Below are 27,958 nucleotides of genomic sequence, written 5' to 3' on the forward strand. Positions count from 1 at the left end.
CGCCCTTCGCACCACCAACCCCGCCTACTGGCTCCACCCCTCCTCGTCTCATCGACCCCTTCGACTCTCCGCTGCTCCTGACTCTTTCCCGGCCACTGCCTGGCGGAGAACGGCCCAGGCCGAGCAAGCCGAGCGACGAGCTCAGCTGATGCAACCTAACCGGACCCGCGTGACACTTCCCGGCACGCGGCGGCGGCGGCGGCGGCGGCGGCGGCGACCGAGGAAGGGGCGCGAGTGCCGGGCCGAACGCGGGAGACAGAGGTGACGGAGCCATGGGAGACGCTCCGAGCCCTGAAGAGAAGCTGCACCTTATCACCCGGAACCTGCAGGTCGGGCCTCGGGGTTGGAAATGCGCCGTTGGGGACTGGGGGCCCGAGGTCCAGTGATCCTAAGCCCCACTACTGGGTCCTAAGTGTGTGGGCCCGGGGACTCCGCGCCAAGGCAGCTCGGAGAGTCTGCAGCTCTCACTTCCGGTCGGTCAGTCAGTCAAAAAGTCAAGCAGCAGTTATCTGGGTACCACAGAAATCACGGTGGGCTCACCTCCTGTGTGCAGTTACCGTGTGTTGAACCAGGCTTTAATCCAGGACTCCCACCTCACCCACCCTATTGTGCGCCAGGCGCGATGCTAGGCGCTGGGGATACGTCAGGGCCCTGCCCTCCCAGAACTTGTGTGGAGGGAATCAGGGGTTAAAAATGAGCCATAATCCAAATACTTAATTACAGTTGAAGCATGTTCTAGAAGGTACTATACGTGGGGCTTTGATAGGAAATTAGGAGATAGGGCTAGGGTAGTGTCAGGGAAGGCTGAGGAAGTGACCTCTAAACTGCGCCCAGAGGATGTGGATCACCTCTTCACTCCCATGTGTTCCTGCTGCTACCAGGAAGTGCAGAAGTTAACCAAAGGAAGAATGGGGGGGAAGCATCTCAGGTAGAAGAAACCCAGGTCAAGACCTAGTGGTTCAGAGAAGGCTAGTTTGGCTGGAGTAGAGTGAGCAAAGTGCGGATCAGATACTTAATAAATATTTATATTGTTCATTCCCTTGCCTCCTGCAGGCCTCTGATTATTGTCACATCAGGAAGGCCTTTCCTGACCACTTTATTTAAATAACAAACTCCCTGCCACCAGAACTGTCTCATTCCTTGTTCTGCCTTTTTGTGGTGGTGTTTCTCCATAGAACTTATCACCATCTGACATACTATATGTTTTACTTGTTTGTTTAGGAGGAGTAGTTAGGGACCAGATCATGAGGGCCTTGTTTAAAATTGAGGTGAGCAGTCTAAGAGCATTTACATTGGTTGAGCCACAGCTTGTTTTTTTCTCTTTTTTGAGATATAATTCACATGCCATAAAATACACCCTTTTAAAGTGTACAATTCATGGGCCAGCCCCGTGGCTTAGCGGTTAGGTGCGCGCGCTGCGCTGCTGGTGGCTTGGGTTCGGATCCCGGGTTCGGATCCCGGGCCCGGATCCCAGGTGCGTACCGAGGCACCGCTTCTCTGACCACGCTGAGGCGGCGTCCCACGTACAGCAACTAGAAGGATGTGCAGCTATGACATACAACTGTCTACTGGGGCTTTGGGGGAAATAAATAAATAAATAAAATTATTTAAAGAAAAATGTACAATTCAGTGGGTTTTAGTATAGTCACAAAATTGGCAACTATCACCATTATCTAATTCCGGAACATTTTCATCACCCTGGCAAAAACCTGGACTCATTAGGAATCAGTGCCCATTTCTCCCCTCCCCCCAGTCCTAGGGAAACACTAATCTACTTTCTGTCTCTACCTTTTGCCTATTCTGGACATTTCATATAAGTAGAATCATACAATATGTGGCCTTTTGTGTCTGACTTCCTTCAGTTAGCATAACGTTTTCAAGCTTCATCCATATTGTTACACCTGTCGGAACTTTATGCCTTTTTTATGGCTGAATAATATTCCATTATGTGAATATACCATGTTTTGCTTATCCATTCATCAGTTAATGGACATTTGGGTTATTTCCATTCATAAGTTGATCTTAACCAGAGGTGCTTGCATGCTTCCCGTTAGCCAGATCCTTCGTTTTCTACCTCTCTCCATAAAAATAGTGCTGACTGGGGCAAAGGATAGACAAAACTAGTGGTCTTGACTCACTCAGGTTTTGAAGGGTAAGTGATATGACCTTCCCTTGGGCAATGAGAACCATCCAAGTGTCCAAATAGCCAGGGGGTCAGAGGATGCAGAATCAGCCTCCAGCTGGCTTGGAACACAGGATTTATAACAAGTCCTGCTAATAGATGATTCAAACCAGCAAAATAGTTTTTGTTTATCATGGCTTTCAACAGCCTCCCCAACCATCACTTGAAGAAACACTAAAGTCTTTTTTATCAGCAGCGTACTGGCCTATTAGGATTTTTCCAATGTTATCTTAGGGCAAAAGAAAATCATTAAAGTATTTAAACAGGGGAATGAGTTAATCAGATTTTGGGTTTTAAGATCTCTCTGCCTACTTTTTGGAACATGGAGAGAGCAAGAGTAGATATGGGAGACATGTTAGGAGGCTATTCCAGTGATCCTGGTGTGATCTGATGGGGGCCTAGACTAGGGTGGTGGCATAGAGACAGAGCTGTTTCAAAGTAACTTATGCAACTTGGTGAATGAGAGTACCATTTACTGACCTAGGGATGAAACCAAAAGTGAAAAAGATGCTTGGGGAGGGAGGCAGGAAGGAGAGAGCATGAGTTTAATTTTGAACACATTGAGTTTGAATTAACTGGGCTGATAACAAGTACACGGTTCTGTATATGTAGATGTGAGCAGGAGATCTGGGAGTTACTAGCTCATAAGTAGTAATGGAAGCAAGGGGATCAGTTAGGGAGAATGCAGAATTAAGAAAAGGAGAATAGGGGCGAGTCCCGTGGCCTAGTGGTTAAGTTCAGTGTGCTCTGCTTTGGTGGCCCAGGTTTAGTTCCTCGGCGCGGGCCTACACCACTTGTTGGCAGCCGTGCTGTGGCAGTGACCCACATACAAAATAGAGGAAGACTGGCAAAGGTATTAGCTCAGGGTAAATCTTCCTCAGAAAAAAAAAACAAAAAAACAAAAAAAAGAAGAGGAGAGATAGGGCCCCAAGGATTGCTAATATTTAATGATTAGGAAGAAGAAGAGTGGGCTGGCCCCGTGGCTTAGCAGTTAAGTGCACGCGCGCTCCGCTGCTGGCGGCCCGGGTTCGGATCCCGGGCGCGCACCGCCACACCGCTTCTCCGGCCATGCTGGGGCTGCGTCCCACATACAGCAACTAGAAGGATGTGCAGCTATGACATACAACTATCTACTGGGGCTTTGGGGTGAAAAAATAAATAAATAAAATCTTTAAAAAAAAAAGGAAGAAGAAGAGTAGCTGCAAAGAAATCTGAGACCCAGCAGCCAGAGAAGTAGGAGGAAAACTGAGAGAATAATATAGAGGAGACCAAAAGAGGAGAATGTTTCAGGGAGGGAGTGAGGCCTAAAAAGTATTCGTTGAATTTAGCAATGTGGAGGCCATCTGTGATCTTAGCAAGAGCATTTTCGGTCTTGTGATGCTTGGAATGGGAGATGAGGAATGGAGACCAGAAGTAGGGACAACTATTTCAAGAAGTTGGCTATAAAAGGAAGGAGCATGAGTTAGAGGTAGTTGGAGGGGAAGATGTGGTTAGGGACATGCCCCATTCCCCTAACATCAGTGTCATTTTGCTGGAATGGTATTAGCAACAGCACCAACCTAGGTTGGCTCTCACTCAGCACTGAGAGCATGGCTGGACCTCCCTGCTGGCTCTGAGCCTGGACCCCTAGTGACACATGCCTTTGTTTTCCTTGTCACAGGGTAAAGGATGAGCAAGGTGGGGCACCAGCATTAAACCAGCTCTTCTGCTTCCACAACAGGAGGTTCTGGGGGAAGAGAAGCTGAAGGAGATACTGAAGGAGCGGGAACTTAAAGTTTACTGGGGAACAGCAACCACAGGCAAGCCTCATGTGGCTTACTTCGTGCCTATGTCTAAGATTGCAGACTTCCTGAAAGCAGGATGTGAGGTAAGAACGAATGTTATAAACCAAGCACTTGCCTTATGGGAATGGCCAAAAAAGAGACTTAACAAGGGCAGAGCAGGGAGGGTGGTTTGGAGGTATGTGGACAAAGTCACATTGTGGTGGCCCCTTATCTCTTATGTCCAGGTAACGATTCTGTTCGCGGACCTTCATGCATATCTGGATAACATGAAAGCCCCCTGGGAACTTCTAGAACTTCGAGCCAGCTACTATGAGAATGTGATCAAGGCAATGCTGGAGAGTATTGGTGTGCCCTTGGAGAAGCTCAAGTTCATCAAAGGCACTGATTACCAGCTCAGCAAGTAAGTGTTTGATCATCCACCCTCCTCATGGCTCTGGTGCTTCTAGCTAATTATAGCCCTGTGGAATGCAGGCGCTCTTTAAATTTGGATTAGAAGCTGTTTGGCTCTACCTATTAAGAACCATTTAAAAATTTATACTCTTTGTCTTTAATTCCTCCATCGAAAATGTACTGACTAGTAAATGCCTGGGTACTGTCCTATTTGCTGGAGATACCAATGTAACCATAACAAAGTCCTTGGCCTTGCAGAGCTCATAGCATATGGGAGCATGATGATGAACAATTCAGCCTCCCTTTCTCCTTCCAGCCTCTGCAAATAGTGATAAAAGAAATGTGAAAGAAAAATATTTCTCGTTTCTCACTTCCCCAGCAATTTGTATTGCTTCGTATCTTTGTCAATTTTTTTCATATTTGTAATGTTAGCATACATATAATTTTGTGTCCGAATTTTTTAACTTACAGTTTCCTAAGAAATTCCCCCATGGTACCTCATAGTCTCCACATTTTTTATTTTTAAAACCTCTCAAATAAGCCATGTATCACTCTACTAGTCACTTTTGCATTTAAACCCTTAGAACATCTTTCTAAGGTAAGCACTGTTTTATCCTATTTCACAGATAAGGAAAGAGATTGAGATTGTTTCCCAAGTTCATACAGCTAGTAAGTAGAAGAGCTAGGCTGTGAACACAGATCTTTTGCTTACAAGTCAATTTCTCTTTTTACTTCATCTAACGTAATTTTCTTTACCATTCCGCACTGTTATGTAGAAACATATAAAGCATATAAACATCCTTATATAGACAAATATTTGAATCTACAGTCTCGGTAGAGTGCCTGAGATTTCATTCATTTTTACATTTATTCTGCATATATTTATGGAGCATTTATTATATGGTAAGCACTGTTCTAGGTGCTGGGTTTAAAAAAGTAAATTAAAACAAAAGTCCCTGTCCTGAGGGGCTTACATTCCAGCAAGGGAATACAGAGGCAAAACAAATAAACAAGTAATTTATATAGGTGGTGATAGGTGCTACAAAGCAGGCAGGCGGAGAGGAGAAAGTTCTCGGGGAGTGGAGGGTTTCTATTTAAGTAGAGTGGTTAGAGAAGACCTCTATGATAAGATGACATTAGACAGAGACCTGAGGAAGGTGAAAGAGTGAGTCATGCAAATATTTATTGAGTTCTTACTACATGCCAGACACTGTTCTGGGTGTTGGGATTATAACAGTGAATAACTCAGGCAAGGTTTTTATTCTCCTAGAATTGAACAGAATTGGGGGGAAGATGGGATAAATAAAACTATCTTGTTTCAAAAGTCCCTTTGATCTTTTTCTCTATACAAAAGTGACTTCAAAGGAAGATGGCTTTGTAAGTGCATGCTTTGATGCACTCCTTCTGTTCCAGACACAGCAGTGATAGATAAAAATATAAAAATAAAAAACCAAAGAACAAAACCAAAGGACAAACGAAAAACAAACTAAACATCTCTATGGTAAGAGAGACAGGGTTGTAATGCAAATTGGTGAGTTGGGCTGAAGTTATCAGTCTGCTGTGTTCCAGTCTGGAAGCCATCAGTGGGGACAAACCAGGCTTACTGCTTAAAGCCAGAGAATAAAGTAGGGCTTTCCCCCTTTTCCCATTCCCACCCCTACCCCTCAAATAGAACCCGGGAGTGGGAGCCTGAGTCTTTTTGTTTTGTTTTGTTTTGTTTTTGGTTTTTTTTTTGTGAGGAGGACCAGCCCTGAGCTAACATCCAATGCCAATCCTCCTCTTTTTTGCTGAGGAAGACTGGCCCTGGGCTAACATCCGTGCCCATCTTCCTCTACTTTATATGGGACGCCGCCACAGCATGGCTTGACAAGCGGTGCGTTGGTGCGTGCCCGGGATCCGAACCGGTGAACCCCGGGCCGCCACAGCAGAGTGTGAGCACTTAACCACTTGCACCACCGGGCCGGCCCCTGGAGCCTGAGTCTTTAGGGACTTTTTATCAAGCTTCAGGTCTATGGAGACTGGAGTATGTGCAAACCAAGAATTGAACCAAGCTGCCCACCATTTATGAGTGTTATATCCCTGATATTACCAAAAAGACATAAGTTCTAAAATGCCAAGGAATTATGTCCATTAAAAAAAGGAAATTATAAAACAGAGGCAGAAATGAAACATGAATATATAAAAATAAAAAGAATCATTTAGAAATCTTGGAAATGTAAAAGTCAGTCATTAAAGTCATTAAACATTTCATTGTTTCATTAAAAACAATGAAACAGAAAACCTTGAAATGAACCTTCAATAGAGAAGATCAACTCAAGAGTGAACACAGTTGAAGAGAAAGTTAGAGATTTGAAAGGTAAATACTAAGAAATTCACCCAGGGTGCAGCCTAGAGAGATGGACAGAAAAACTGTAGGAGTGTTTGAGATGTGGCTAGGGACTTTTGTTTTCAGCAGTCTGGCAGACTAGGTACTCTGACTAGCCTTCCTGCTAAAAACAACTAAAAATGCTAGATAAATTTTTTTTTAAACTTCCTAAATACTTCAAATTAGTCAATTGATGAATTAGTGAAGAATACTCAGTGGCCAGAAACCAAGTGAAAGTGGGAATACAAAAAGATACTGTATTTCAGTTAATCTAAGATGCCTTAAAAAATACTGCTAATTAATCTATAACATGCCATTGTTTAAAAGACTCATCTAGATTTCAGAGATGTTAAATGTTAAAAAAAAAAATGTGTCTTGGGGCCAGCCCGGTGGCACACGCAGTTAAGTGCCCACGCTACGCTGCACTGGCCCAGGGTTTGCTGGTTCGGATCCCGGGCACTCACCAATGCACCACTATCAAGCCATGCTGTAGTGGCTTCCCATATAAAGTAGAGGAAGATGGGCACGGATGTTAGCCCAGGGCCAGTCTTCCTCAGCAAAAAAGAGGAAAATTGGCATTGGATGTTAGCTCAGGGTTGGTCCTCCTCACAACAACAACAAAAAAATGTGTCTTAGAATCTATAAAATATAGATTTTATAAAATACTCAATATAGTGTCCAGTAGAACACTGAAGACTACTTGCACTTTGAGGGAGTTCACTGAATTGTATGCACTTGAACTTTGGTTTTCGTGGCCTCACAGAGCACAATGGAAAAAAAAAGAGAAAAAAAGATAAGAGAACTAGAGTACTAGGCCAGGAGGTCAAATATTTGAATAACAAGTGTTCCAGAAAAGAGAACAAAGAATCAGAGCGAAGGAAATCATCAGTGAAGTAATTTAAGGAAATAATTAAATGACGTGAGTTTCCAGATTGAAAGGGCCCATCAGGCACCTAGCACAATGAATGAAAATAAACGCACATTAAAGTGTATTATCTTGAAATTTCAAAACACTGGGGACAAAAAAAAGTATTCTACAAATTTCCAAAGGGACAAAAGAAGTCACATACAAACTGTCAGGAATCAGAATGGCCCTGCGTTTCTCAAAAGGGACACCGAAAGCCAAAAGGTGATGAAGGAAAGCCTTTTAAATTCTGAAGAATTCCCAACGTAAAAATCTATACCTACCCGAACTATACCATTCAAGTGTAGGGGTAAAATATCTGAAAAAAAATATTTTCATGTTTTTGGCCATTTGTGTTTCCTCTTCACAAGTGTCTATACAAGTGTTTGGGCCCATTTTCTACTTTTTTCTTTTAGGAGTTCTTTATGTATTCTGGATACCAAATCCTTTGTCATTTATATATCATGGGGATAGAAAATTAACCACTGGAATAGACTAGAGAGTTCAGAAATAGATCCTCACAAATATGGGAACTTGATATATGACAGAGCTGGCATTGCAGATCAGCAGAGATAAAAATAAACTTTTTAAGAAAAAATGGTGCAGAGACAATTGGTTATCCATATGGGGAAGAAAATGATCCCTCTATTCCAAGTGGATTAAAGATTTAATTGTAAAGGCCAAACTATAAAACATTTAAAAGACAGTATATAAGACTCTCTTATGATCTCAGGTTAGGGAAAATTAAACAAGACACACCAAAAGCACAAATCACAGGAAAATAATGATGAATCCAACTTTAATACATGTAACTGGCAAAGGTTTACCATCTGGTATTATATGTCAAAAACTACAAAATTAGTTGTCAAAAAATGAGTCAATCCAATAGAAAAAACTTAAATAGGCATTTTGCAGAAGAAACTGAATGACTAATATGGACCAGAAAGATGCTTAACCTCCTTGGTTGTTATTTAAAGAAATATAGACTAAAACTGCAGTGAGAAACCCTTCATGCTTACCAAATTGGCAAAATTTAAAACAACGACAGTACTAAGTAATAAAATTGGTAAAAGACACTTTGGAAAATAGTTTAGCATTATCCACTAAAGTTCAGGATGCAAATCCCCTATGATCCAGAAATTCTACTCCTAGGCGTATATAAAGAAACTTACACATAGATACCAGGATGCATATATAAGAATATTTACAACATATTGTTTAGAGATACAAACAGTATAAAACTGGAAAGAAATAGAAAAGTTGAGGATAGGGCCGGCCCCGTGGCTTAGGGGTTAAGTGCACGCGCTCCGCTGCTGGCGGCCCGGGTTCAGATCCTGGGCGCGCACCGACGCACCGCTTCTCCGGCCATGCTGAGGCCGCGTCCCACATACAGCAACTAGAAGGATGTGCAACTATGACATACAACTATCTACTGGGGCTTTGGGGGAAAAATAAATAAATAAAATTATAAAAAAAAAAAAAAAAGTTGAGGATAGCAGTAACTCTGGAGGAGGAGGAAGCAGGACAGGATCATGGAGGGGCACCTAGGAGCTTCAGAAGTAATTAGGTCCTTTTCCTTAAACTGAGTGATGGGTTGTTGTTAGTGGCGTGGAGTTGATTCCGACTCCTGTCGACCCTCTGTACAGCAGAGCAGAACCCTGCCAGTGTTTTTGTGCCATCCTGTCACTCCGGCACTGTATCAGACAATTCCAGCGCTATATCAGACAGTGCGCCACTGCTATTCATAGGGTTTTCATGGCCAATTTTTTCAGAAGTGGATGGTCAGGTCCTTCTTCCTGGTCTGTCTTAGTCTGGAAGGTCTGCTGAAATCTGTCCACCATGGGTGACCCTGCTGGTATTTGAAATACCAGTGGCATAGCTTTCAGCATCACAGCCACACGCAGCCACCACAGTATGACGACCGACAGACAAGTGGTGTGGTTCCCTGACCAGGAAGCAAACCCGGGCTGAGGTGGTGAGAGCGCCAGATCTTAACCAGTAGACCCCCAGAGTGAGTGATGGGTACACTGTTATTCATATTGTTAATTATTCCTTACATGTATTTAAGTTAAAACAAAACAAAACAAAAACATGGGAGATAGATTGAGAAATTCTGGAGTTTATTTAATAGGCGTTCCAGAAGAAGAGAATGGAGGGGAATAGCAGAGAATCTGTATTTCAAGAGATAAGTGAAGAAAAGGGTTAATTAAAGCCATCTTTAAAAAGGAAAAACATAAAAATGAAGTAGTATTTTGAATGAGAGGATGGAGCACTCACATTTTAGAAATTCCCAGGCAGTGTTCTCTTTGAATGGCTTAAGATTGGGAGAGTGAATTAATGTGCTTTAGGATTCATCTGAGGCCTGAGCCCAGTCTTAACAGCTGCCCCTCTCGTTTCCTCTTCAGAGAGTACACGCTAGATGTGTACAGACTCTCCTCCCTGGTCACACAGCACGATGCCAAGAAAGCTGGAGCTGAGGTGGTAAAGCAAGTGGAGCACCCTTTGCTGAGTGGTCTGCTGTACCCCGGACTACAGGTATTCAGGAGGGATGGAGTTGCCCGATGACCTTTTCTGCTCTGTTTCTACCTACTGGTCACAAACCTCTCTCTCAGCCCCAGTTAAGCTGACGTACTTGCTGTTCCTTGACCGTGGTGTAGGCCTTCCTTCCTATCTCCCTCCTCCCATCCCCCCTTCCTGGAACCCTCTTTGACTTCTTCAGCTGTAGGTCCTCCTCTACCTGTCTGTCCTTTAAAACACTGCTCATCTCACCCATCTTCTTTATGTTAATCATAATCTGTTAACTGAAGAAAATTAATTTCAGAGTGACATGTGAAAATGAATTTTAGGCATGATCCTATTTTCCATTAAACAAAACAAACACATCATATTTTGTGTATGTGCATATTTGTATGAGTCAGGAGAAAGACTGAAAAATGCAAACCAAGCTGTTAATACTGGTTACAAGCTCAGGAAGGTGGGATGAAAATGAAGACAGACTTAACTTTGTCTTTGTATCTTTCTGTGATGTTTGATATTAGAAAATTAAGTCGTGGGCCGGCCCTGTGGCTTGGTGGTTAAGTGCACGCGCTGCGATGCTGGCGGCCCGGGTTCGGATCCCGGGTGTGCATCAAGGCACCACTTCTCTGTCCAGCCTGAGGCCGAGTCCCACATACAGCAACTAGAAGGATGTGCAGCTGTGACAGACAACTATGTACTGGGGCTTTGGGGGCAAAAAATAAATAAAAATCTTTAAAAAAAAAAAAAAAAAAAAAAAAAAAAAAGAAAATTAAGTCGTCCCTTGGTCACCTCCAAGTGATCTTTCCAAAGGTTAAACTCAGAGACATTCTGGATCTGCACTGCCCACTATGTGGCCTCTAGCCATAATCATATGTGGGTGTTAGCTATTAAAAGTAATTAAGGGCCGGCCCCGTGGCTTAGCGGTTAAGTGCACGCGCTCCCCTGCTGGCGGCCCGGGTTCGGATCCCGGGTGCGCCCCGACGCACCGCTTCTCCGGCCATGCTGAGGCCGCGTCCCACATATAGCAACTAGAAGAATTTGCAGCTATGGCATACAGCTATCTACTGGGGCTTTGGGGGGGGGGGGAAGGAGGAGGATTGGCAATAGATGTTAGCTCAGAGCCGGTCTTCCTCAGCAAAAAGAGGAGGATTAGCACGGATGTTAGCTCAGGGCTGATCTTCCTCACAAAAAAATAAAAATAAAAATAAATAAAAGTAATTAAAATTGAAATTTTTAGTTCTTCAGTTACATGGGCTACATTTCAAGTGCTCCCAAGCCACCTGTGGCTAGTGGCTAACCTTTTGGACAGCACGGATAGAGAACATATTCATCGTCACAGAAAGTTCTATTGGACACTGCTGTTCTAGATTCTTCCTGCTTGCTTGCCTTTCTCTTCCTCTCCTTCCTCTTGCCCCCATCCAGTTAGACACTAAATTTTATCAATTAAGTCTTAAAAATCTCTTAAATTCGTTCTTGCTCTACATCCCCACTGACTTGGTTCATCGTTATTTCTTACCTGGACTCTCACAGCAGCCTTCTAGCTATTTTCTTTGTCTCCAGCCCACAGGCCTCCACTCCGTGCTCTGCCCTCTTACTGGTGTGATCTTTCTATAGAACAGGTCAGGTTTCTCCCCTCCTTAAAACTCTTCACTGGCCAGGATGATGCTAGGCACCCTAGCATGACATTCAGGGTCCTTACCTACTTTTCTAACCTCTTCACTAACCACTTCCCACATCCCTTGAAGTTTGTGCTTTTGCAAGCTGAATCGCTCATCATTTACCTCAACACTTCACACCTCGGTGTTGTCTCACATTCCGTTATCTCTGCACAGCGAAAAATATCTGTGTATTCAAAACCAAGCTCAGACCACAAATCTGATTCTAGGAAGCCTTTACTGCCACCTGTCTGACCAGGTAGAGAATCATTTCTTTCCTGGTGTTAGCATTGTTTCTTAAGTGAGCATTTAGGTTAGCCCTTAGCACACTGTATTGAAATGATCTGTTTACATGTCTCGCTCCTCAGCTGGGTAATTGGCTTCTTGACGGCAGAGTCTGGGTCTGATTCATCTCTGCATCCACAGGGCTGGCACTAGGCCTGGCATGTAACTGTTTGTTTACTAGTTCAGTCTTGCCTTTTTTTCCTGAGCTGTCACCGCACTTACTTCTTATGCCACTTATTTGACATTTGTCACAGGCTACCTTATTCAGTGGGTAACTTTGATGTGACTATGGTCTGTCTTCTCCTTCTTCCCTCCCTTCCTTACTGGATTGTGGCAGAGACTCTTCTTATTTTTTTACCCCAGTCCATCCACATGGAGTACTGTTCACTGCAGGCACTCAGCAAATGTTTGTGCAGCTCTCGAGGCCAGCAGGGAGGCTGAATGCTGCTTATTTGCTTCCCGGCCCTGCCTTCTGAAAAATCAAGTGGTTTTCACAAGTTTCTGATTCCTCAAACCCGTGTAGAAGTAATACAAGTGCAGTTTATACTCGTGTGTTTCTTTCCACAGGCCTTGGATGAAGAATATTTGAAAGTAGATGCCCAGTTCGGAGGCATTGATCAGAGAAAGATCTTCACCTTTGCAGAGAAGGTCAGTGTCCTCCTTCCTACCTTTTTTCTTTTGAGCCTCAGAGGTATACAGTTAGAGTTTATTGAATGTGTCGCTCCCACCAGTCATAACCATATGGTATGGCAGGTATTTGTCTCCTTCTTTTGCAGATGAGAAAACTGAGGGTAGAGAGAGTGAGAAAGTTGTCCAATATCACACAGTTAGTGATTGAGCAAGAATTAGCACCCAGATCTGTCTGACTCAGAAGCCTCTGCTCCTGCTGCAACCACCAGGATGCTGCCCCCAGACCTGTGGGATTTGCTTCTTTCCTAATAGCTCAGTTTCCAGGGAAGGACACTACTAGTCAGAATTACTGCTCTTTCCCAGAGTCTTTGGGCCATATTGCTCTGGATCTTACATAAACCATTCGTCTCTGAGATGAGGTTTAACAGGGTTTAAAGGAGGAAATCAGCACAAACTCACAATAGTTCTTTTCTGGGAAAGAAACTGAGTAAGTTGAAAGGGGCTGTTGAGAAGTGGTTGGTATTATTGAGAGCTCAAAACCTCACATTGGCAAGGGTGTAAAGAAAACACTGGTAGTGGAAATGTGACTGCCTGCAGCATGATTTGATATCTCTAAAATGTCTCTACCGTTTGCCCTAATAATTTTAAAAATTTGTCCTAAGGAGATAATTTTAAAAATGCAACTTGAGTTATGTATAAAAGTATTTTTTTTTTTATAATTTTATTTATTTTTCCCCCAAAGCCCCAGTAGATAGTTGTATGTCATAGTTGCGCATTTTTCTAGCTGCTGTATGTGGGACGCGGCCTCAGCATGGCCGGAGAAGCAGTGCGTCTGTGTGCACCCGGGATCCGAACCCGGGCCGCCTGCATCAGAGCACACGCACTTAACCACTAAGCCACGGGGCCGGCCCAATATAAAAGTATTTATCACCTTATCAGTTTAAAGCAAAAATCCAGAGATAAACTTATATCCAATGGCAAGAGGTTGGTTAATACATTATGATAAAACTTCACAATGGAACATTATATAATATTTTTAAATGGTTTTTGGATATTTAATGAATTCCGGGGAAATGTTTACACTGTAAATTTTTTTGATTAATCAAGTATTTCTTATTATTCCATTTTTGTCTCCTCTATTAACATCTTAGTTGAACCTTCTTTTATTATTCTAGCAGAGATATGGCCCATAGCTTGTTTTTGTATGACTCAGAAGCTCTAAGAGGGGCCGGCCCCGTGGCTTAGTGGTTAAGTGCGCGCGCTTTGCTACTGGCGGCCCGGGTTCGGATCCCGGGTATGCACCAACGCACCGCTTCTCTGGCCATGCTGAGGCCGCGTCCCACATACGGCAACTAGAAGGATGTGCAACTATGACATACAACTATCTACTGGGGCTTTGGGGGGGAAAAAAAAGGAAGAGGATTGGCAATAGATGTTAGCCCAGAGCTGGTCTTCCTCAGCAAAAAAAGAGGAGGATTAGCATGGATGTTATAGCTCAGGGCTGATCTTCCTCACAAAAAAATTAATTAATTAAGAAAAAAAAGAAGCTCTAAGAATGGTTTTGGGCTATAAAAATTATGAAGAAGAATATGCAATAGAGATCATATGTGGCCCACAAGGCCTAAAATATTTATTATCTGGCCTTTATAGAAAAGTTTTGCCCACCCCTGCCCTATTGAATACATGTATCTTTGTAATTTATTACAGTTTGTTAGATATTTTTACCATTTCCCAACAATGCAAGAACCTACAACAATTTTACTCCATTTAACACCCTCCTGCCTTTTGTGCTATTGTTGTCATATATTTTCCTTTGACATATATTTTAAATCCCAAAAACTTTATTATAATAGTTTTTTAAACAGTCAATTTTCATGTATATTTACCCCTACTCACCCTTTCTGATATTCTTGATTCCTTTATGTGGTTTTGTGTCTCTCTGCTTCCATCTGGGATCATTTTCCTTTGGCCTAAAGATCCCCCGCTTAGTATTTTACGTTTGTAGTCCAGGTCTCTTGGTAATGAGTTCTTTCAGTATTCTTTTGTCTGAAAACATCTTTCTTTTGCTTTCACTGAGTGTTAAATTCTAGGTTTGCAGTTATTTTTCTTTTAGCATTCTAAAGAATTGTCCTGTTACCTCTGACTTCCATAGTTTCCGTTGAAAAGTCAGGTATTATTGTAGGTATTATTGTTTCTCCTTTGAAAATAATGTATCTTTTCTTTGTCTCGATTTTCAGCAATTGGACTATGATGTTTTTAGCTGTAGTTTTCTTTGTACTTATCCTGCTTGGGTTTTGCTGAGCTTTTTGAGTCTGTGGGTTGATGTTGTCATCAAATTTGGAAAATTGTCTCCTACTATTTCCTTAAATTTTGCTTCTGTCCTATTCTCTGTTGCCTCCCCTGGGACTCTAATTTTATAAAGGTTTGACATCTTGATCATGTCCCACATGAGTCTCATATCCTCTGTTGTTTTCCTGTCTTTGTGCCCTCCGTGCTTTAGTTTGGATATTATCTGCTGACTTTTCTTCAAGTTCATTAGTCCTGTCTTCTGATAAATCCACCCACTATTGTACTGTGCCATTTTAGAACTTCCATTTGATTCTTTTCTATAGATTCCAATTTTCTTTTACAGTTCTCCTTTATCAATTTTGTCCATCTTTTCCTCTCTTCCCTTTAACACACCAATTATAGTTATTTTCTCATCTTGATCTGCTTGTTCCAATATCTGGATTGTTTCTGGGTCTGCTTTTATGACTGTTTTCTCTTGACTATCAGTCACTTTTTTCTGCTTCCCATTTCTACTACTTTTTATTGTATCAAAGACGCTGTAGATATGTTGTAGAGGTTCTGGATTATGTTTATAGAGTGCTATGGTTTCTGTGGGCTGTTAGATTACTTATTTATCTCCTTGATCCTGTCGGGGGTTGGTTTTAGGCTTTGTTAGAACAGATCTGTTTCAGTTTTGCCCTTATTCCTATGATGTGGTCCTTATTCTTAGGATGTGTCCTTTCTGGGGTCGCAAACTGGAATCTCAGGGTGTTCACAAAGCTCTGTCTGCTTTGATTGGACCTAAACTTCAACCTCTGTCTCCCCACCACTGTGCAGCCTCTGAAATCTCTGCTCAGGTCTCCAGTCTCTCGGAGCCTATTCTCTGCTGGGCTTCCTGGCATCTCTCTCTTTGCATGCATAGCTATGAGTCAATCAAGAAATCAGCGGAGCCAGCCCTGATGGCCTAGTGGTTGAAGTTCGGCGCTCTCACTGCTTCAGCAGCCTGGGTTCATTTCCCAGTTGCAAAGCCACACCACCTATCAGTTGCCAGGCTGTGGTGGCGGCTCACACGGAAGAACTAGAAGGATTTACAACTAGAATATACAACCATGCATACATTCTTTGGGGCTTTGGGGAGGAAAAAAAAAAATAAATCAATGGAGACTTTTGCCTTAGATTTTTGGATGGGGTTCCCTTCTCCCTAGAGCCCTTCCCAAATCCTAGCCTCCTGGCAGCCGTGACCTCCAATCTCTGTCTTCTCTGCTTAGTCAGACTGCTACCCTCTGCTTGGTCTCTTTATCTCAGCACTTGTTTTGGAAAAAACACCCTCAAGGAGAAAGCCAAGGTGAGTGTGGGGTCACCTTTGCTTCCCTTCTCTCAAGATTTGTAGCCCTACACTGGTTGCTGTCCAGCATCTGCAAATGGTTATTTTATATATTTCCAGCTTTTATAGTTCTTTGTGGTGGGAGGATAAGTCCAATAGCCTCACAACGTAATACTAATAGAAAAGCAGTAGGGAAAAAAGCTGTGTTTATATTATGATCACCACTGAAAAGTTATATATTCGGTACAAAAAAGATTGGAAGGAATACATCAAACAATTAAGTGACTGGCCAAGTTAGATGAGACAGCGGCACCAAGGAAGAATTTATACTAATATCTGCTTTTGTGTGTTTCTTTCTAACCCCTCAGTACCTCCCTGCACTTGGCTACTCAAAACGGGTCCATCTGATGAATCCTATGGTTCCAGGATTAACTGGTAGCAAAATGAGCTCTTCAGAAGAGGTGGGTTGCCAACTCTGAGTTGAGTTTAGAAATCTTCTGCAAGAGACAAAGAGATTGAGGACTCAAAAGAACAGTAACCTGGCTAACTAGAATTCTCAAATATTTGAATTATAAGGCATCTTAAGTTATCTAATTAGTTCTAGTGGTTCTTGAGTATCGAAGGACCCAGGAAGCAGTCCTGATGGGATCCAATCCTAATTTTAACAGTTTTACTGCTACTGATAAAAAGCACAAGCAAAAGTAATTTCTTCATGCATAGAACTGTGATAAAATTCAGCATTGTTGGGGCCGGCCCAGTGACATAGTGGTTAAGTTCGCACGCACCACTTCAGCGGCCCAGGGTTCACTGGTTTGGATCCCAGGCGCGGACCTACACACCGCTCGTCAAGCCATGCTGTGGCGGCATCCCACATACAAAATAGAGGAAGATTGGCATGGATGTTAGCTCAGGGACAATCTTTTCAAGCAAAAACAGGAAGATTGGCAACAGATGTTAGCTCAAGACCAATCTTCCTCACCAAAAAAAAAAAAATTCAGCCTATTAATGAGAAGGGTGTGGTTACATTTCACCAATTAGCATCTTGAATCTTAGGGTGATATTTGATATAACTAACATGATAAAATGATATCTTTTAACATTTAAAAGTCCTGCCTAGGGGAAGTACACTTTTGTTCTGATCACTAAGGCCATCAAATAGAGGAATTAGTGGAACCCAAAGATGTGAAAGGTGGAGTTCTGGGTTCCCAAACGTGGCTGATCTTCAGAATTACCTAGGGAATTAAAAAAAAAAGAGAGTTGATTAGACCCTGTCCTTAGAGATTCTGATAAAGTGGTTCTGGGGAACAACTCAGGAATCTGTGTTTTCTTTCAAATCCTATGAGGTGATTCTGATTGAAATCATATTTGGACACTCATCTAGTTCTTTAAGTCTGACTTCTCGATCTTAGTCTGATCAGAGATTGGTAAATATATACATGGAAACTGTTACTGTTTTTTTGGGTTTTTCTTTTTGAGGAAGATTAACCCTGAGCCAATCCTCCTCTTTTTTGCTGAGGAATATTGGCCCTGGGCTAACATCCGTGCCCATCTTCCCCTACTTTGTATGGGACACCGCCATAGCATGGCTCGACAAGCAGTGTGTAGGTCCATGCCTGGGATCCAAAACTGTGAACCCCAGGCCGCTGAAGTGGAGCATGCGAACTTAACCGCTATGCCACCAGCCCGGCCCCTATTATTGTTGTTTTTAAAGGAATAGGCTCATTCCTTTTTCTCCCACGTTAAAATGCTCCATGTGTCAGTTGTTTCTCTAACAAAGTATCATGTCACTTTTCCTATTTGGTGACATTCACCATATATTAACCCTGGAAATCGGTGCTAGCAGTGGTTCCCAAACATGACTACATCAGAGTCACTTGGAGAGCTTTTTAAAATACAAATGCCTGGCCCAACCCCAAGAAATTTTGATTCACTAGGTTTGGGTGGAGCCCAGTAATTTATTTATTTATTTATTTATTTATTTGCTGAGGAAGATTGGCCCTGGGCTAACATCCGTGCCCATCTTCCTCCACTTTATATGGGACGCCGCCACAGCATGGCTTGCCAAGCGGTGCGTCAGTGCGCGCCCAGGATCCGAACCTGTGAACCCCGGGCCGCCGCAGCGGATCACGCACACTTAATCGCTTGCGCCACCGAGCCGGCCTCAATTTATTTATTTATTTATTTTTTTTTTTTAAAGATTTTATTTTATTTTTTTTTATTTTTTCCCCCCAAAGCCCCAGCAGATAGTTGCATGTCATAGCTGCACATCCTTCTAGTTGCTGTATGTGGGACTCGGCCTCAGGATGGACGGAGAAGTGGTGCCTCGATGCGCACCCGGGATCCGAACCCGGGCCGCCAGCATTGCAGTGCGCGCACTTAACCACCAAGCCACAGGGCCGGCCCAACAATTTATATTTTTTAAAAGCACTCCAGGTGATTCATATACAGTCATATGTGGACTAGAATTTGGTAACCACTAAACACACATGAGCATGAGCTCTGTCTCACTCTGAAATGAGACACAAAACCTAGTACTCTAGAAACGAAAAATGGCTCTAGGTAATATATAATACCTGGTTTTGGTGATTGCTCTGAAACAAGTATCCTCACACATTGCTGATGGTGATGTCAATTAGTATACCCCTTTCAGAAAACAGTTTTGGGCCTAGCAGTTTTTGGTAGCTTAAGGAAATAATCCTAGAGAAGGCAAAAAAAACCTCTGCAAAGATACTCATCATGGCATCATACAGTCATGCACCACATAACAATGTTTCGGTCATTGACAGTCCGCATGTATGACAGTGGTCCCATTAGATTAGTACCATACAGTCTAGGTATGTAGTAGGCTATATCGTCTAGGTTTGTGTAAGTACACTCTCTGATGTTTGCACAACGAAGTCACCGAACAATGCATTTCTCAGAGCATATCCCCATCATTAAGTGACATTTGACTGTATATAATTTGTAAAAATTAGAACATATCTAACAGTTCAGAAATTGTTCAATAAATGATATTGTCACTAATAATTGGGAATATAATAGAGCATAGAAATTATAAGTGAAGGCTAGGTAGCCACTCAGAAATACTTACGATAAGTCTTAAGTGAAAAAACAGAATATTTATTCTTTTTTTTTTTTTTTTTCTTTGTGAGGAAGATCAGCCCTGAGCTAACATCCATGCCAATCCTCCTCCTTTTGCTGAGGAAGACTGGCCCTGGGCTAACATCTGTGCCCATCTTCCTCTACTTTGTATGGGACGCCGCCACAGCATGGCCTGATAAGCGGTGTATCTGTGCGCGCCTGGGATCTGAACCCGGGTCACCAGCAGCGGAGCGCGCGCACATAACCACTACGCCACGGGGCTGGCCCCAGGACATTTATTCTCTAACTGCAAATTTGTAACAGTTCCATATGCTGTTGGCAAGGCCAGGGAAGAACACAGAAAAATTAATGGTTTTATTTGTTGGGTGGCAGTATTGTGAGTGATCCTTCACTCTGATTAATTCTGCTTTTGTTAGAGTTGTTTAATGTTTAAATCTTTGTTTAAAAAAATTAAATTACACAGATTAGTTGAACGTATTCTCATTTTCAACCACAAGAGGTCCTCTTCTCCTCCATGGCTTCTAGGATTCCAAGATTGATCTCCTTGATCGGAAGGAAGATGTGAAGAAAAAACTGAAGAAGGCCTTCTGTGAGCCAGGGAATGTGGAGAACAATGGGGTTCTGTCCTTCATCAAGCACGTCCTCTTTCCTCTCAAGTCTGGTAAGACACTCCCTGTTTTCTTCTCAGAGGCCAGGCTGAAAGAGCAGAACTAGTGCTGTGATAATGCTTGTGATTTGTCAGAGATCTTCTTCCAGGGACAGGCTTCCCTGAGTCCCTGCTCTGCTTTCGCATATATGAATGTGTGATTAGAGTTGGGATATCATTTAGTTGTCCATGTGTTTGTTACCAGGTTAGGTTCTAAGTGGGGTGTCAGGGTGGGCAGAGGTGGTAGAAATGAGGGTGGAGGCAGGCATGTTGAACTAGAGGAATGCAAAGGAAAAGTGAGACATGATTCTTCCCTTTGAGCTTGGATGCTATCTAGGTATATACAACATTGCCACTGATCCAACTTAAAAACATTAAAATGCCGTATTTTAAAGTTCAAAATATATGGCAGAAACTACAAGTACCCATACATTTGGGCTAGGAATGCTGACTCTGCCATTATCAATGAGTTTGTTGGTATGGATCCTTTTTCTTATAGAGTTTGTGATCCTTCGAGATGAGAAATGGGGTGGAAACAAAACCTACACAGCTTACTTGGACCTGGAAAAGGACTTTGCTGATGAGGTAATACCAGAGGAGGAGTAATCCCCACTGAACTCATTCTGACAAACCTCTCTGTCTTGGCCTAGCCAAGTTTCTAGTTATGTGCCACGGGGCTCTCTGTCTTGATGCTCTCCAGGGCTATATATTTTGTTAATGGCTTAGATGAGGATTCGGGTGGTTCACAGATTAAGTGGGCAAATGGCACAAAGCTAATATATTGATGTCCTAATCACTCTCCAAAGGACTTAACCTGGAATGAGGGAGCAAACCCAAGAAGATGAAGCATTTCAGGAACGGGTCAAAATCAAGGTTCAAAAAGAGACACAACTGTAAAAGGACAGAACAGAGGCTACTGTTGATTTCAACAAACAGTTTAACGGAAGACTTACTAGGTGCCCACATGTTAGGCACTGTGCTAGGGGGCTGGCATTACAAAGAGGATTAAATCCTCATGAAGCTCATAGTCCAGTAAGGGATGTAGACATGTAAACAAGTATCATTCACTGTGTTACTGTACAATGAAGACATATACATGGTCCAGAAATAAAATAGGAGGAAGGAATTAACTGGCTCTCTGGGAAAGCTTTGTGGAGGGGACAAGATCCAAACGCTGTTTCACTTGAGGATTAGGAGCTCATGAGGAAATCTGTGAGGGAATAAATAGTGCAAAGACATGGTAAGATGAAACAGCGTGGTATATAAAAATACAAGTGGTTTGGTCTGACTAGAGTCTAAAAGGTGAGGGGGAGCATTGTGGGAGAGATAGGCAGGGCCAGGTCATAAAGGGAAGTCGTAATACTAGTGTATATGGGGAATAAAATGGGGGATTTTGATAGACTCTGAATTTGAGTTGAATTGGCAATGTGATGGGACTGTAAGAAATGTTAATGATGCCTTGACCTGAGTCATCAGAAATGTAGAGTCCAGAACCAGGGAGTTGATAGTCCATTCAGTTCTCCATTGTTCTGAGTACCTTTGGGGTTGTGCACTCAGTCCTGGACTTCAATTTTATAAGGTTTATTTGACCATCTGGGTGTGTGGGTGGGGAGAGGAAGGATGCTGTGATAGGGAACAGACTCAAAACCATGTCACAAAAGCATAGTTGAAAAAACTGGGGATGTTTAGCTGGGAAGCAAGAATGTGTTCAGTCATCCTCAAATACGTGAAGGACTCTCGTGGGAGACGGGTTGAGTTCCTTCTTGTGGCCCCAGAGGGCTAAACCAGGACTGCAGATGGGGAGCACAGGGAGGCGTGTTTAAGTTCAGCGTCAGGAAGAACTTGCTAATGACCTCAATTGTGTGGGGAAGGACAGGGCTACCTCACTTGACCTTGGGTTCCCATCACTGAGCTGTCCTGGCAGAGGCCAGGGGATCACTGGAGGCAATGTTGTATAAGGGTTTGAGCATCAAATAGAGGAAAACACTTGGTGACCTCTGAGGTTTGACGGGCCTTAAAAAGCCATTTTTTGATGTTTCACAGCTGTTGCTCTGAAACCCTTCTTACTACAGTCTGAGGCAGGCCACAGAACCCACAGTTCACGCCTCAAACCTATGAATAGTCCTTTGTGGAAATAATGAGAAGGAATAGAAGAAATGCTGCTGAGAAAAGAGCCTGGAGCATGTTATCCAAGAGTACTTTCTGCGTGGTGGACATGTTCTGTCTGCACTAACACAGCTGCCACTGGCCACATGTGGCTGTTGAGCTGGACAGTGTGACCTCAGTGCAACTGAGTAACTGCATTTTAATTTACATTTAAATATCCACACGAGGCTAGTAGTTACCATACTGGACAGTGCAGGTCTAAAGATTTTCTATCGTTAAAAATTAAACATTCCTGGGGCCAGCCCAGTGGCTTAGCGGTTAAGTGCATGCACTCCGCTACTGGCGGCCCGGGTTGGGATCCCGGGCGTGCACCGATGCACCACTTCTCCGGCCATGCTGAGGCGGTGTCCCACATACAGCAACTAGAAGGATGTGCCACTGTGACATACAACTATCTACTGGGGCTTTGGGGAAAAAAAGGAGGAGGATTGGCAATAGATGTTAGCTCAGGGCCGGTCTTCCTCAGCAAAAAAAAGAGGAGGATTGGCATGGATGTTAGCTCAGGGCTGATCTTACACACACACACACTCTCCCCCCCCCCCGCCCCCGGGAAAAACCCTGCATCCTGTACTCACGTTATGCTTGGTATATTCAGGTGTCATGTGCCCCGCTTGAGTGTCCCATCTCACCAGGCCTTGTACACTTTTGCAGGTCCTACACCCTGGAGACCTAAAGAATTCTGTTGAAGTCGCCCTGAACAAGTTGCTGGATCCCATCCGGGAAAAGTTTAATACCCCTGCGCTGAAGAAACTGGCCAGCTCTGCCTACCCAGATCCCTCGAAGCAGAGTAAGGCCAGTTGGGGAGTGGGAGGGCCAGGTAGGGGGGTGACATCATTGGGATAGAGAGTCTGTCAGTGGGCCTCAGAAAAAGGTCTGTCTTAAATTGAGGGCCCAAGAAGCCAGGGGATCTGAAGGGCAAGAACATCATACCCCATTGACTCCTGGGAAGGAACTTGACTCATCTTGATTTGGGTTTGGTCGATACTATGAGGTGATTACATCCTGCTGTACCAGCACTGCTGGAGATGCTGGTGTGAGACATGTACTTAGATCCTTGGAGTCTGTGTTCACTAAATTTACCTCCTCAGTTAAGGAGATCAGTTGGGTTAGACCATGAGGGTGACACAGCAGCTTCTTAGAGAAGCTCATCTGTAGACTCACCCAGTTCCTTTCCATGTGCTTCTGACTGGCTCTTTGTTGGCCATCCACTTATCCATGATGCTGAGATATTAACATTGATAGTTTTGTGTGACTCTCCCAGAAAGATTCCATAAGTATATGTGGAATACATGAATGGAAATGCCTAAGGGTGGCGAAGCTACTACTGTGCCCTCCCCTCTCCTCCCCTCCCGCCTAATAGCTGTGGGAGAGAATAGAGGAATATCTGGCATGCCAGTTCTCAAAGGTTGCCAACCCTGTTTTAAGGAAGGTGTAGCTCAGTGGGTGGATTCTGGGGATTCTGCACTAAATCCTGCTAGTGTCCTCATTTGGTGGGATCGGTAGTTGACCTGTCATGGGGAAGGAGGAGAGGTCTGACCCCTTGGGGTTCTTCTCATTCCTAGAGCCAACTGCTAAAGGCCTTGCGAAGAATTCAGAACCAGAGGAGGTCATCCCATCCCGGCTGGATATCCGTGTGGGGAAAGTCATTAGTGTGGACAAGGTACTCGTTTTGCACCACATCCCAGAGAGGCAGATACGAGTCAGGTTTGTCTGTTTCCATCTGGAGGAAGCCTGGCCTGCGATGGGAAGTAACATCCCTGAGGTCATATTGCAAGTCAGAACCCAGGTGTCTAATTCCCTTTTCTAATTCTCTTTTCCCTTTGCTGCCCCGGACCTTATGCAACCAAACACAGCCAGGAACTCAGAGTAGGGGGCGGATGTTAGTCAGAAGGAACTTGTTTATCTGTTAAATCCGGTCTGATGGGCTCACCTGCTCTCTACCAGCTTGTCTAGACTAGCTGCAGGCCTTATGGATCAGCCACTTTGTCTCCCAGTATTCCCCATCCCCCAGAAAATGGTGAAGGGAGAAGGACTTCCTTTTCCCAGAGACAAAAGATTATGCAACCAGTAGCCTGGGACCATTGCTGTGGGCTCCGTTTTCTCCCAGCATTGATTTGCTTTTCACTGTATAGACCCAACCACCAAAACTACTCTGAGATAGCTGCTGATGCTCTTTCAGATGGTGAGGCCAGCAGTGTCCTCCCATCTTCCAGTCCACCTAGGACTGCTCTCGTGCAGCATGTGGCCATAATAGTAGCCGCCCAGACAGTCAGGCCCTTTAATCTCTGTTAGAGATTCCTTCCACCTCTTACACAAGTAATTAGGCTCATTGTACTCAAATCCTGCCTCGATTGAGAGGACAAGGTACCTTCAAGAACCATTCCCCTGGAATCATGGACCTGGAAAGAGAGTTAGCTCTAGAGGGTCCCTTGGGGGCCTCTGTAGGGAGTGGATGCCCCTTTCTGGAGTCGGTTCACCAGGCCCCTGATCTATTCCATTATGATACTCTCCGGGACTGACATCTCTTACTGGCAGCACCCAGATGCAGACAGCCTGTATGTGGAGAAGATTGATGTGGGGGAAGCTGAGGCACGGACTGTGGTGAGCGGCCTGGTGCAGTTTGTGCCCAAGGAGGAACTGCAGGACCGGCTGGTGGTGGTGCTGTGCAACCTGAAACCCCAGAAGATGAGAGGAGTCGAGTCTCAAGGCATGCTTCTGTGTGCTTCTATGTGAGTGAGGACTTGAGGGGCGCAGGACCGGGGGAGGCCAAGAGGAGTGGGGAATTGGCCCACGTGATGCCCTTCCACATGCTAGGTGGAAGCCCTGAGAATACTTTCCAAAAAATGATGCATGGATTATTTCCTGTACAAGTACTGTGAATGAAGCATTTTACCTAAAGTTAATTTTATTAAAACAGAATTTGAAGGTTCAAAACAGTGTGTACAATGCCCAAGTCTCACTGTTAGTATTAGGTGGAGCCAGGATTCAAACCCAGTTCTGAGTGGCTGTTAAGGCCTTGCTCTCTCTGTTATGTCATACTTCCTCCCTAAAAGCCCAGATTGGGATCTCTTTCCTGACACAGGATTTCCATTTAACCCAGGTTAATCCAACCCTGGTGATATCCAGAGATGTGGTACCGCAGTGAGGACCCCCCTGGGGCTCTGGTGTTGAGGATGCCCTAAATCCCATCAGGGTCCTGATGTAAAAGCCCTGGTGCTTTGGCCTCCACGACAGCTGGAGGCAAGCGATAGCCTCACTCTTCCCTTGTCCTGTGTGTCTTCCCAGAGAAGGAGGGAGCCGCAAGGTTGAGCCTCTGGACCCTCCTGCAGGCTCTGCTCCTGGTGAGCGAGTGTTTGTGAAGGGCTTTGAGAAGGGCCAACCCGATGAAGAGCTCAAGCCCAAGAAGAAAGTCTTTGAGAAGCTGCAGGTAAGAAGCTGTCGGTGTTCCCCTCTTACCTGGGCCACCTGGGCTCTGTTCTGGACTGCTCTGTTACTGACTCCACAGCTGGGCTTTCCTGCATCTAAGCCCCTCTCTTCCTTCTTCATTCCAGACCTTTCTGAATGAGGTACCTGAGGAGCATGGGGGCCCTCACATGCACTGAGCACTGACGCTATTTGAGGCATTTCCTCCCTTAATCTTCAGTCCATGATAGGAGATTATCCCCATTTTACCTAGCAGGATGCCTGCCAAGTCCACACAGGTCACCAGAAGTAACGGAGCCAGGGTCCTTCCTGCCCACTTTGACCTTAGAGCCCTCATTCTCTCTTCACCCTCGGGACATTGACACACATATGGCCTGCCCCTGTGATCCCTGAATTCATTCATTTAACAAATACTGAGTCACAAATGTATATGTCAGGTACTGTTCTATGTGCCAGCCTACATCAATGAATAGGGCAGCAAAAATGCACTCTCCTCGTGGAACTAACACCCCATGTGACTTTTTCTAGTTAATTACCTTGTTGCCTCAATTAGACAGTGTTTCTGGAGGTCGTGTAGAGTGGTTTCTATCTCTTTCCATCCTCCTGCATGTGGCAAATGGCTTTGTCCCCTCCCTCCTTTCCTGGCTTTGCAGGCTGGTTTTTTGGATCGTTTTTTTCCTGGCTATAAAATATTCATTGTAGAAATATAGGGAAATAAATATATAAAATTATATATATTTATATAAAACATAGGGGGAAAGGAATAAAATAAAATATTCATAGTCCTGCCACCTAGAGATACTGAAAAATGTCATTTAGTGATTGTTTTCTTCTGCACTTTTTTATGCATGGAGATAATATATTTGCAGTTTGTGTCATACGATGGTGTTTATTCTGCTTTTCTATTTAACTTTTTGCATGAAAAATTTCCCCATCTTCTTAAATATTGAAGGTAGAATCTTTATTATATATAGTATTATGTCATAATTATCATAATTTAACCAAAACCTCATTAGACCTTGAAGTTGTTCTCAGTTTCTCATATTAGAATGCTCTGATGGATGTCCTGGCACATAGTTCTTTGCACTTATTCATGATTATTTTCTTAAACTAAATCCCTAACATGAACTTACCTGAGTCAAAAGATATGAACATGAAGGCTTTTGACAAACTGCTCTCTTAGAGAAGCTGAGTCAGTCCACACTACTAGTACAAAGAGGGTCTTTGTTTTCTTGCAGTCCCACCACCATCACTATAATCACTTGTTTGTTTGTGTTGCCCAGGCTGACTTTAAAATTTCTGAGGAGTGCATCGCACAGTGGAAGCAAACCAACTTCATGACCAAGCTGGGTTATGTCTCCTGTAAATCGCTGAGAGGAGGGATCATTAGCTAGCCAACCCAGCATCGTCCTCCCTTCTCCCATCATCCCAAGTCATCTGCTGTCTCCCCAACGTGCTCCTCCATCACCCATTTGCCCATTTCCCAGGACACTGAAGCAGGAAATTTGGGACTTTATTAGGTGCAGAACTTGGTAAGGGGCAGCTAGCTCATTCTTCCCCGAATCCCGGATCATCCTGCCTGGCTGCAGTGCGGGGCTGACCTCCCAGGTAGTAACAGGGGCAGGGCAGCAGCAGGGAGTCCAGCTCTACCTTCTTCCCTTGGCAGCTGACTTGAGAAATCTGGTTTCAATATAACTCAAAAAAAGTTTGTACCACAATCCTTCTAATTTGAAAAATATTCGTTCCCAAGTTTTCCTCGAGTTATCCCAGCAGCTGTGCCTCTGGCTGTGATCTGGTGCCTGAACTGGGCTAATTACAGCTTCTCCCCAAACAGGAAATTGTGGGATTTGAGAAGGGAAAACAGAGAACCTAGTGGTCTACCAAGTGGTTGGCCGCTTTTCCCAGTGCCTGCCAACCCTGAGGCTTGGCACTGGGGGGCAAGGCCTGCCCCCAGAGCTCCTGGAATTTTCCTTGATCCTGCTAGGTTGGGACACTCCCTAAACCAGCCGTGTGTTGTTAACATCAGAAGTGGGGTGGATGGCACAGCCTGGTTCTTTCTTCAGAGAGGGTGGGGTACTTCTCCATAAGGCATCTCCATCAGAATCACTAACCATCACTGTCATGAATTCAAATAAAATGTCTGAACAAGGGTATCTGGATGGGGCCTGTGTGAGCTGGGCATCTCAGCAAAGAGGAACACAAGTGTGAAGCAGCTGCTGGGCCCCTCACCCAGCCTGTGGCTGCTTGTATCTTGGACTTTTGACCCTATAATGGGAGGGAGGGGAGGGAGGAGAGAGAGAATGGATGACAGACACCT

At 44.0% G+C, this 27,958-nt stretch overlaps 1 protein-coding gene across 1 annotated transcript; it reads left to right on the forward strand.

Annotated features, from left to right (window-relative positions):
* Positions 1-172: 172 nt before the first annotated feature.
* Positions 173-27,791, forward strand: YARS1 (tyrosyl-tRNA synthetase 1). The gene is made up of 13 exons (XM_004425908.3): positions 173-329; positions 3,903-4,049; positions 4,191-4,366; positions 10,031-10,160; positions 12,650-12,730; positions 16,673-16,765; positions 19,932-20,067; positions 20,552-20,637; positions 22,870-23,005; positions 23,781-23,878; positions 24,754-24,947; positions 25,504-25,645; positions 26,925-27,791. The coding sequence occupies exons 1-13, from the start codon at positions 273-275 to the stop codon at positions 27,033-27,035; spliced, it is 1,587 nt and encodes a 528-aa protein (XP_004425965.2). The 5' UTR covers positions 173-272; the 3' UTR covers positions 27,036-27,791.
* Positions 27,792-27,958: the final 167 nt, after the last annotated feature.

The sequence above is a fragment of the Ceratotherium simum genome, chromosome 22 (assembly GCF_057802395.1).
Source record: "Ceratotherium simum simum isolate JZ-2026a chromosome 22, ASM5780239v1, whole genome shotgun sequence".
Lineage (NCBI taxonomy): Eukaryota > Metazoa > Chordata > Mammalia > Perissodactyla > Rhinocerotidae > Ceratotherium > Ceratotherium simum.